Below are 11,311 nucleotides of genomic sequence, written 5' to 3' on the forward strand. Positions count from 1 at the left end.
GGACCCCCCTTTGGTCGAATTTATGTCGTCTGCAAACGAGCATATCATGCTCGCGCGCAAAAGAGAGTGCCTGATTTTTCGCACTGCAGCTGTTTTAAGGGACAACGTTCTTCGAGGGACTGGTGGGTGAGGAGGGGGGATGGAATCTACGTTGTTAAAAGGAAGGACGCAGGTAATAGGAAGACAGGAAGGTTAACTTGGATGTTGCCTTGTTTGCCATCCTGCGCGTATACGGATAGCGAAACTGACCATAAAGGAGGAAGCAGGAAAGTAAAGGTGAAATGTTGCGGCACAGAGTAGACAGGTATGCTCAGCGTTAGTCAAGTTCAGCGATTGTCGCTGGATTCTTTCGTTCTACAATCGTTTTTAAAGTTCGTTGCCCGAAGGAAGCGTATGAGCGATAGTCGTCCTGCGGGCTGGTGACCGAAAAGACCGGTGGCATCAGCGGCCGTTCCACCGGTGGCACCGGTGGAATGGCCGCTGAGGGTCTAGGTTGACGAAGCTTCTTAATTGACGAAAGCTTCTTTATTTCATATGAATAACGTGGACCCTCCCATAAAATGTGCTGGAGGTCAGTCATTTACCTGCGGCCGACATAGAAGGTATACCGGTTGCCGAGATATTACACAGCTTTTCAAGTTTTTCCCAGCAATGTGGTCTTGTCCTTACCATTCGCTTGCCTTCTAGGAGGAAAGCCAGTTGCTACCCATTCCGCCTCAAAACGCCGTTATCCTGAAGCAAGAAGCTGGATACTGATTTCCTCCTATGTAAAGTTTAAATTTGCTGCTTCGGAGTTGAAAACCTTCTTCCGTGGCAGCAGTTCACGGAGTTGCCAAGAATCGCTCGCTGATCATATATGAGCTTGTGCGTAGTTTTCAGCAGTAGTCAAGCCGTAGGACCATATACCAGTGGTTTCGTAGTCTTGCAGTTCGTCAGCAGTACCGTTTATGCAATGCTACGGCGCGTCCCCATAAGCCTTTTCCCACCAGTAGCGCACTCTTTTGGTGGGTTACGCGTTACGCGCCCCACATTACGGCCAACTAGCTATTCCGCTACAAGAAATATTTATGCCAAGGGGGACTCTGAAATCCTTTGTTTACGCCAAACACATCAGTGACGGGTAAACCAGGCGGGTACATGCAAATAAATGGTGCCCAGAAGACGAGGTTCATAAATTTTGAAAATTTCTGCTCAGTGCCTACCAGCATCTAAACAACCAAAAGACCAAGAATTAAAAAAAAAAAAAAACTCGCCAAGTCGTGGAAGGCTTCGACAGTAGCGAAGCTGCAGGATTTCTTTTTACGTGAGCACTGAAGGGCACATCACCACGCATTTGTATAAGTTTGAAAATGTTTATCTACATGTTCCGTCGTCCCTTTGCAGTGTGCTAGTAGCAGTCATCGTCATATGCATCGATATCGCCGAGTTCCCCATGCCAAGCACTACATGCGCGGTAGCGCTTGACGACAGGTGGGGCGCAGCGGCGGCGTGTACGTTCACGGCGCATGCGCAGTGTTCCTGGAGTCACGTCGAGGTTCCGTGGAGCAGGTGTTGCGCCAGCTGTGTCATTGTTGGTTGCTAGGAAACGCGAGGCGCTCCTCATAGGTTATCACCAGTATTTCTTCTTTCTGTGTTTTTTTTTGTTGTTAAAGCCGCTTCGCGAGCTGGGGACGCTCGGCGGACGCCGCAAGGCACGCGCTCACGAAGGCTCGGCATTTTAAGTGCAATGCACTTCTTAAGCGACCCTGAACCTGCGTCCACCGGCGATGTCCGCGCACGTGGAGATGGGCGCGCGCAGCCTGGCCGCTGACATGGCACATACCCACGTGGGGGATTGGTCAGGAATCTCCTCGTCTTCCTTGGCAACGGGGGGGAGATGGGCGCGCGCTGGCTGGCCGCTGACATGGCACATACCCACGTGGGGGATTGGCCAGGAATCTCCTCGTCTTCTTTGGCAACGGGGGGAGATGGGCGCGCGCTGCCTGGCCGCTGACATGGCACATACCCACGTGGGGGATTGGCCAGGAATCTCCTCGTCTTCCTTGGCAACGGGGGGGAGATGGGCGCGCGCTGCCTGGCCGCTGACATGGCACATACCCACGTGGGGGATTGGCCAGGAATCGGGCGTGAGAAGGGCTAATGCACCCGCTTAAAGGAGTACTGACACGAAATTTCAAAGCTGAGATCCGCTCTAGCAATCAAGTACAACGACAACACAAATAGGTGTCTGTGAATAAATGCATCTTTCTTTCTTTGTGGTTGTGTGTGTGTGTGTGTGATCTCTCTTTCGCGAACATTACCGAACCGCGCAAATTCAACTCGTGCATTCGCACTTTCACATTCTTCCCCTCGGGGAAATGCGGGGAAATTTTTTCTTGGTATTTTGAACGCGTTACGCGCCACACATAACGGGCAGCAACAACAGTTTCGCTGTTAAAACTTCATAGTCCAGACATACTCTGTTTTACACGCCCACACATTGTTCACATGAAACGTCGTTGCATGTACTTCTACAGACTTACTGTCGCCGTCAGATAACTAATTACACGTAACTGAACTAAATTCTAGTCCTGGGGCAAAATGATGATTTGTGTCCGTTCCAAAAATATCCATTTCGCGCCAATTTCAGCCATAGCGAAGTTGCATACGCGAAGCCTGTGATCAATGACGTCCACAGAAACGTGTGCTGGGTAGTCCGCTTTCAGCCAATCAACGCTCACTCGAAATGAATACTGTGAAACGGACAAACCTGAGAATGCCGCCCCTGCTGGACTACCGTATTTACCCGATTCTAACGCGCACTTTTTTTCCGAAAAAATAGGCCGAAAAATCGCATGCGCGTTAGAATCGGATACAAAGCCGGAACTGCCGAAACAGCGGAAATTTCGCCCCACCCATCGCCATCGCCATTTCAAGATGGCGCCAAAGCTTTTAGCAACAATTTTTCGGACGCAGCAAGCCTAGGCGCCTAGGCTATTCTATCGGAGTTCACACAAATCGTCAAATCGTTTCACTTGCGCGCTTGATAACAGCAACGGCAGCAGCGGCTCCCACGCGTTCAAAACGAGCGGTCGGCTGAAGCGTGCACCTCTGGAGAAGCTCTCTGGATGGGCGTGCGAGGCGTGGGCCACGATCCCATAGACCATGGTTCAACGTTCGTTCAGAAGTGTGGCATCGCGAACGCGCTTGAAGGCACCGAGGCCGAGATGTTGTGGTCAGCGGAGAGCGACAAGGAGTAAGATGAGTGAGATTACTTCGGGAAATAAATCGCCCACTTCTCTGGCATTTTGTCTGTCTGGGTCACAAAGTTCCGTGGGCGTTACAATCGCAGGTGCAAGTTTTTTCGTTTTTTTTTTGCCAGGAAAATCGGGTGCGCGTTAGAATCGGGGGCGCGTTAGAATCGGGTAAATACGGTAATCTGATTTAATATGACTAAACCGAATTCCTGTAGAGTTAAAACTCGATCTTACGATTTTCCCGACATAACGAAAAAATGCCCCCGATGGAGCCTATACTCCTAAATGCTTTTAAGAACTCGAACTAAGAAATAGATTTAGCGCCATTCCTGATTTAACGAAGTAGAAACAGGCACATTTAAAAAAGCTGCAATGCCGAATGTGTTTCGTCAAAACGCCACGAAGGTTACTGCGAGTCTGCGCCACGTCAGAAAAAATAACGAGGCAATGACGGTGCTGTCCGAAGTATGTTCAGCAGCCCCGTGGCCGCAGACCACAGCATCCCGGCCAGTGCGCTTTCCACGATCTTGAAGGAAAAGGACGTCATCATCCATGCCACTGAATTCACCTGGAATTGCGTAGAAGCGAGTGAGTGAGTGAAATACTTTATTGAAATCGCCTACCGGCGGCGTCAGTTACTGGAGCGAAATAGTGAGCCTACATGCGCCGCGCCTTCGTCGAAGGCGCGGCACATGTAGGCTTCCTAGAGCGAAAGAACCTCAAGACCATGCAACCACCCCGCATGAGAAGTTGGAGGAAGCCCTGTTTACGTTGTTGAAGGATATGAGATCCAAGAACGTTCCGTTCAGCGGGGAAATGGTACAACAAAAGGCGCTCTGTTCCGAGCGGGGTGCGACGACTTTATCAAGCGCATTGTAGATTATCGGCAGGCGAGCGCCGCCGCCGCCATACGGTGTCAAGGTAGCTGCTGGGATGCGCGTTCCTTTAGACATCGAATTTATGGAATCAGCTGCTTGTAGAATGACAGTCCCGATTTTACGAAGTTCTCAATTTAACGAAATAGTTCGCAGCTCCAGCTGACTTCGTCAGATCCGGGTGTCAACTCTAGTGGCAGAACAGGCCGGGACACACAACACGTACAAACGGGACTGAACACTCCGCAATAAATACGGTCCCGTTTATCCCGTGGTGTTTTAAGTGCGAATGCACTTTATAAGCGACCCCAAACCATCCACCGCCGGCGGCGTCGGCGGCGTTGGCGTCCGCAGTGCTCCTCTATATTTAAAAAAGAAACAGCATCCGGCGCCAGGTTTCGATCCGAGGACTTTGCGGCCGCAGCGCGACGCTCTACCGACCAAGCCACGGACACGACGCTGCTATCAGTGTTAGTGACGCGCCTTATATGTTTAACGCATTCAAACTACGTCGTCAGCGGCGTGCGTTGGCGACTCAGCGGCGTTATAGCGGCTTGATAACTGCGTGGTGTACACGTGATACTACAAACCCGATGGAAGAGATGGAAGAGAAGGCGGCGAGGCGGTGGGCTGCGGGGGCCGAGCGCAAGCGCCGCAAGCGGGCCGACAACCGTGCATTCGCACTTTCACATTCTCCCCCTCGGGGAAATGCGGGGGAATTTTTTTATACGAAGTGACCTTTAGGAGGGGGGGGGGGGGGGGGCTGCTAACGGCCTGTTATTGAACTACGATATATAGGACGCTAGCACAGGTCCACAGGCGCAAAGAAAAGCACCCATGGTAGCGCTCCCTTTGCACAGGGGCGCAGGCCAAAGGAGCCGCACAGATGGCGCAGTCGGGCACATCGTCAAAGCTCGTGCGAGGCCCGCAGCGCGAACAAGTGGATCAGCTGCCATGCCATCCGTGACCGGGACATATCAAACCAGGAAGAGCCACGGCGGAAGAACAATGGGCGGCTCGAATATCAATGTACTGGCGACGGTGCACCCTCCAGCGAAAGTACGCGACAGGGCTGCGCGTCAATCTGGAGCTGTGGCGAGAAAAATTGCGGAACGGCGCGACATCCTGTTTGCTTATTTATTTATTTCACAATACTGCAGGCCAATGAATGTGCTGGCCCAAGCAGGAGTTGGTACATCAAAACATAATTGTAAAAAAACAACAGACAACAATACAGAATAAAAAAAAAGTAAGAAGGTGGCGCTCCAGGTCACCAAGAAACCTATTAGAAAGGCAGACGTCGCATGGCAAAAAATTCCAATCTTCCACAGTTCTAGGCAATGATCGGGCAAGAGTAGGGGTTAGAGCATATTCATGACCATGACGAGTCTGATAGCGGTTTCACAATGTCAGAGAGATCAGTTTTTACATTATCACACAAATAATTGTAAAGAAAGGAAAGATGACTAAACTTTCTCCGAGATCTAAAGTAGAAATGTCGTTTAATATACATTAGGGTGGTCGGGGAATCAAGCCTGCGATATTTGCCAGAAATAAACCTAACTGCTTTTGTGTTAATACGCTCCAGATTCATAATACCTTTCTTGATATGGGGATCCCGAATAATGGAAGCATACTCAAGCCTTGAACGAGCAAAGGCATAGAATTTTAGTGCGCGAGGGTGCAGATGCTAGTTTTCTTCTTAGAAACCATTAGCTTACGTAATGCGGAAGTGGTAATGTCAGATATGTGGATTGACCAAGTTCGCTTGCTTGTGAGAGTGTGCAGTTATCTGGACCTAGCCACCCTAACCTAGCTGCTGCCGCCAACTACGTCCAAGGGAGCGAAACAGACAGACAGACAGACAGAATGGTGATTGAAGTCGCCTCGTGCTTTGAACCACTCCAGTTAGTATTCCCTTTTTTTAGGGGGGGGGGGGGGGGTTATAGGCAGAGAGCAGCGGGGAGGGGGGGGGGAGGGTGCGCCCCTTCTTCCTGACTACAAGAGGGAGCCCCCCCTCTCCCCTGACCTCAAACCCCTAACTCTATGGGTTCGCGCCTTCCTGTTGGTAGCTTTCCTGCTGGCTTCTCGCACTCTCCGCTCCGCTCCTGCTGTCAGTCATCCTGTGGCAGAAGCGACGGACGTGTGCGCGGCCTTGCAACAAACAGCCCGAGCACGGCGAGCTCACATTATTATACCGTGATCTCATTAGAAATGAAGCTTTGTTATGAGAGCAACCCACGGAATAGGACCGCATTCGAAAGGGGGACTTTTTCCCTCCGCTTCAAACACAGCCCAAAAATCATTTCAAGTGTACATCTGTTGTGCAAATCAGCATGATTAGTGCGCTTTCTGGTGGCTGTCGAGACACGCAAGCTGAAAGCAAGAGTGAGGTACGCTTGAAAAGGGCATGAAAACAAAATACAGGTTTGTTTATAGTGAAAGAATTGGATACTTTGGTACAAAAAAGTCATTTTTTTTTCAAATTTCGCGCTACGTGACGTCATCAGTGACGCACCAGGAGGATATGCGGCGAGTTACCAGCGAGTTAGCGTTGAAGAAGTAGGAACAAACGAAATCAACGACACCTTCCTACAATCGCAGTCGTGTTTCTATGCCGTGGTTCTGATTTGTGGCCACCGACGACACAAACAAGTCGCAATGACATCACCACTGCTGCTTCTGTTTTCGTCAACACCTACTTTTGTTGTTGAAAATTAGCATTCAAAATGACGTCATTGTTATTGGGAAAGATTTCGTTTGAATGAACCAAATTTGTATTTTTGCCTTCACAGCCCTTTTAAACATGTTTTTTTTTTAATTTGGTGCAATTAAAACTGAACATCGGGGTAATCATTTATACCAATAATCAACCACACACGCTACCTACCAAGTAACCAATGAACCGGCCGTGAACACGTGTTGTCAATAAAGGCACCTACCATTTATAAAGATGAAATCGCAACCATCAGAAATCTTGCACACTTTTAAATGTACAATGTCGCCTGCAAAACACAAATGTTGCAGTGGTACTATTAAAATTGCTTTGCTATAAATGGTCAATATGGTTGCAGCATAACATGCGAATTGAGAAGCTACCATGTGCTTATTGCCAAAATGAGCTATCAGGTATGATCCGCACACGCAGATGGGGAAAAATGTTTTCTGGGGCACGGCTTTGGGCCTTTGCAAACGAGTCTAGCAGGAAACTGAGCAGCAGAAGATTCTGTGTCCAGAGGCTCGCACAATGAAACCCGTCACCACCTCCAAAGTGCATTTCAAGGAGAAAAACCTCCACACTCAGCAAAGGAAATGCGTAGACACATTTTGGAGAAGCTAGACATTTATTCAACATATCAATTTGGAACATGCCCTGCTTAAATAGATGCGAGAGAAGAATTTATGTACACTCAAAGATTTGACTTAGATACAGCAGTATGTACAGCCAGTCCTTGCCGGAAGCAGCTCTGCTGAGGCTCCCATCACAGTCTGTCGGGCCAGCAGCAGCCCTCTGCCAACACCGGCCCCTTTCATCTCAGCTGTTGGTGCAATACTGTGACACGACTTTGGAGGGAAACCGTTCAAAGTTCCGTCGAACCACTGTTCTCCGTGGGGATGCTGGTTTCGCCGAGTGACCCATCCATGTCACCCTCGTTGAGCGAGCTCAGGCACTGTTCGTTGATGGGGGTGCCCCTACCTGTGCCGTTCAGCTCCTCCACATTGCCAACAAAGGAATGGGCCACAGACGAGTCTAAGTCCACGGGCATCGGAATGGCTGGCAGCTCGGGAAGGCTGACCTCCTGCGCGCCCGCTTCACCACCAATGGCGGGGGGCATCTGCACATGTTGCGATGGCTGGGCTTCCGACGAGACTGCCGCCTCAGTCTCCATTGGCGTCTCCTTTGCTTCTTCGTCCTTCTGGATATGACACGACGACTTGCAATCCGAAGACGTCTCATTGAAGCTGATGTACTCAGACTTTGGAGACTGCTCCGACGGGTTAGCAAGAGCGTTGCCCGGTCCTGAGGTGTCACTCTTCCCTCCAGGGACCTTTGTTCCAGTGCTTTTAGCACCCGCGGCTGCTGAACCGTTGGGGATGAATTCAGCTAGGGCACCGAGTGACCCCTCGTCAGCCTCGTCATCTTCAGCCTCAACGACGGCTTTTCCACCCTCAACAACAGCTTTTCCACCCTCAGCGACGGCTTTTCCACCCTCAGCGACGGTTCCTTTGCAAACCTCAACAACGCTTCCTTTGTCAATCTCAACCAGAGCGTCTGTCGGGGGCTTGCCTTCGAGACGGTTAATGACCTGCTCCACTTCTTTGATCATTGACTTGCGCAATTGGCGAATGGTAGCGTCGCCTGCCGGGTCCACCACGTCGAGCTTGAGCATGAGCCGGGTCAGCATCTCATCCAGGTACTTGTACTGCTTGTCTTGGGGCTTGCCTTCGAATGCTAGCACTTTCTGGCGAAGACTACCAAGTTCCACCTCAATCTGCCTGAGCTGTTCCTCAGCCTTGTGCTTCTGCTGCTTTTGGCCTTGGTCCTCCTGCTGCTGCGGCTCTGCGTTTGAACCACCCTTGGCCGATGATGTGCCACCCTTTCGGCCCAACTTGCCGCTTGAAGATGACTTGGATGGCGGTGCTGTGTTCTTCGAAGCCTCCTGGGACTTCTGCCTCGGGAACGTCTGAGCCCAAGACCGCTCACCTGTCGCCGGTCCGTTCATTTCACCTTCAGCCTTGCACCTGGCCCTTGCTTCCCCACCATAATCTACCTCGATTGGTATCACCCGCACGTTCTCCGATCCATCGGTCATCTCCTGGTCTTGGGTGTCCTGGGGTGGTCTCCTGGGGTGACCATGGGCTGCGCGTCCGTCCACCTCGATGGGCACTGTATGGGCGTACTTGGGCTCACCGGCGGCGGCGTGGTCTGCGGAGACTTTGCGGCCTTGTCGGAGTTCCCCGTCGGAGTTGTAGCCGGAGCTGCTCGAACCAACGCGCGGTTCCACCATGATGGGGATGTGGTGGACACGAGGCTCGTGCCGGGTCTTGGAAGAGGAAGCACCACCGCTGCGCCCGCTAGAACAGCTGGAACGGCTGCCCTGGGAGGACGTCTCCGAAGCGGCGTCACCGTCGTCGTGGAAGCCACGCGCCGCACCGGAAGACCCCTCGTGGACTACCTTGATCGGCACTCCGCCGTCATCGTGGTCGGCAGTCCAGCCACGGCGCAGCCGGGTCTGAGGCGAGCCAGGTCCCGAGCCAGAGTTGCCAAAGACAGAGCCAGTGTTGCGCCATTCAGGATCATCGTAGAAGCCGGGCTGCAGAAGAGAGAAAAAGAAGGTAAGGCACACTCAACGACTATACCAAGCAGAATGAGCAACAATCCGAACAATAAGAAGATGAAGGAAAAAAAAAGAAAAAAAGAAGACCATTTGACTAATGCACTGTTGGTTCACTGACAGCATCACTAAAGTTCCGTTTCAAGCAGTTACCAGTCAATTACGAATTATCCTGGTCACTGCCGCGAAACCGGAAGTCAGCTAAACACACATAAAAACGCGCTAAATGCGGGTACCTGAGATTTCCTCTTCCGACCGGACATTTCTTCGCAACCGAACGAAAGCGAAAGTGGGGAAAGCACGATACAGCCTTTCGCTTTTCAGCACCGAGTGAACGGAAGCGAAAAGCAACGTTGCGCGACGCTCTTCTAACCCCACGCCGCTGCGCCCTCTCGTTCACAGCTATTTTAGCTCGGAAACGATGCCGAGATTTTTGTTTTCCTTTTCCCCGCGTTTCCCGTAGCGTTCTCGGCCGTCAAATGCCGTGCCGTCAACTCGGCGGGAGGCTTTCACGCAAAATAGCAACAGACCACTGACCGTGGCGGAGCTAAATATATGACGAAGCAAAAAAGACCGCGCGCAGACAACGCGAAAACGAACCAGGCAGTTCACAAGAGAATGCACTGTACCAAATGTTAAAAAACCTCTCAAATTATCCTCTAGCCTCGTCGCCAGCCTTTTTTTTTTTTTCTCCTGCTATTTGTCGCTGCTGCCGAACACTGTTTTGCTTGTTAGAGCGTTTTTTCGCCAACGCCGCGCTGCACCGAGCGTTCAAGGTCTCCAGCCGCCACGCTGTCTGAAGGTTAGGAACCATGCCCACCTTATTAATCTGTCCAAAGGTTTTACAAGCACGGCAAAATAAACGCGCCATTGTGCAATTTGCCGCGTCAGCTAATACGACAGTCATTTCCGCCCAAAAAAACGCAAGCGAAGAACATTTGAGCGAAGCCAGGAAGGCATTCACGTAGCTAGCCAAGCCGACTACAAAGCCTTGCCGAGACCGTCTCTGCGTGCAACGGCTGCTACCGCTCTTGACCCATTTATAGCAGGGTACGATCAATAGCGCTTGAGAGCGATCTACGTGCCCGTGAACATAGACACAACGGCTACAACTACGAACAGCCACTACTTGTTCTGCCAGAAAACGCAAAATGCGCTGTCACAGCTTGCGCAACAACGGGGAATGCAGCAAGCCACTTGGCTTACCCTGTGGAATCTGCTGGCCCAGTCCGTCGACCAAGACGGCGAATTTGTCTCGTAGAACATGTTATCCTCTTCGGGTTGAAATCCAAAGCGTCGTAGAATCTCCGAACGTCTCTCGTCCGAGCTGAGGTCGGGATTAAACTGAAACGGAGTTCGTCTGTGGCTCATATTTATCGGATGCCCCCACAGCGCAAAAACACCGACGTTCCACAGCCGCCTACACGCTGAAGAGAAAAGGGGGGGAAGGGGGAACGGTAAAGGACGACTTGAATTGCGTCACGCAAACAACCACCAATGAGGAATGGCTGTGACAAAACGTCACCAACCTCGCTGGCGAATAAGAGAGTGCCGGCTGGATAAGTAGCGCCACCTGGGCACTAAAAAGTGAAGGAGAAAATTCTCGAAACGCCCTCGGGTCTCTAGAAACGTCGCGCGGTTTCGCTAGTGGCGCTCGACCTTCTCGAGCGGACTCGAACGTTCCAGAAACGTAGGCGCCAACTTCAAACACCTCGTCGCTCCGCTGCGTTCAGGGCGGGCCTCATTGCGAAGGAATTGCGCGGGCCACGCGAAGAAGAAGAAGCGGCCGCTTGAGCGCCTGCTTGACATGGCTGCCAGAAAATAGGGGGGGGGGGGGGGGGAGTTGAAAAACGAGTTAGTGAAG

At 51.5% G+C, this 11,311-nt stretch overlaps 1 protein-coding gene across 1 annotated transcript; it reads right to left on the bottom strand.

Annotated features, from left to right (window-relative positions):
* Positions 1–7,548: 7,548 nt before the first annotated feature.
* On the bottom strand, positions 7,549–10,891 carry LOC144138118 (uncharacterized). Its single transcript, XM_077670230.1, has 2 exons — positions 10,654–10,891; positions 7,549–9,426 (listed from the first exon to the last, which is right to left on the bottom strand). Exons 1-2 carry the CDS (start codon positions 10,816–10,818, stop codon positions 7,693–7,695), a joined length of 1,899 nt encoding a protein of 632 aa, XP_077526356.1. The 5' UTR covers positions 10,819–10,891; the 3' UTR covers positions 7,549–7,692.
* Between the last annotated feature and the right edge of the window lie 420 nt (positions 10,892–11,311).

This window comes from Haemaphysalis longicornis, unplaced genomic scaffold (genome assembly GCF_048455015.1).
Source record: "Haemaphysalis longicornis isolate Haplotype H1 unplaced genomic scaffold, Haemaphysalis longicornis Haplotype H1 scaffold_5, whole genome shotgun sequence".
Classification (NCBI taxonomy): Eukaryota; Metazoa; Arthropoda; class Arachnida; order Ixodida; family Ixodidae; genus Haemaphysalis; species Haemaphysalis longicornis.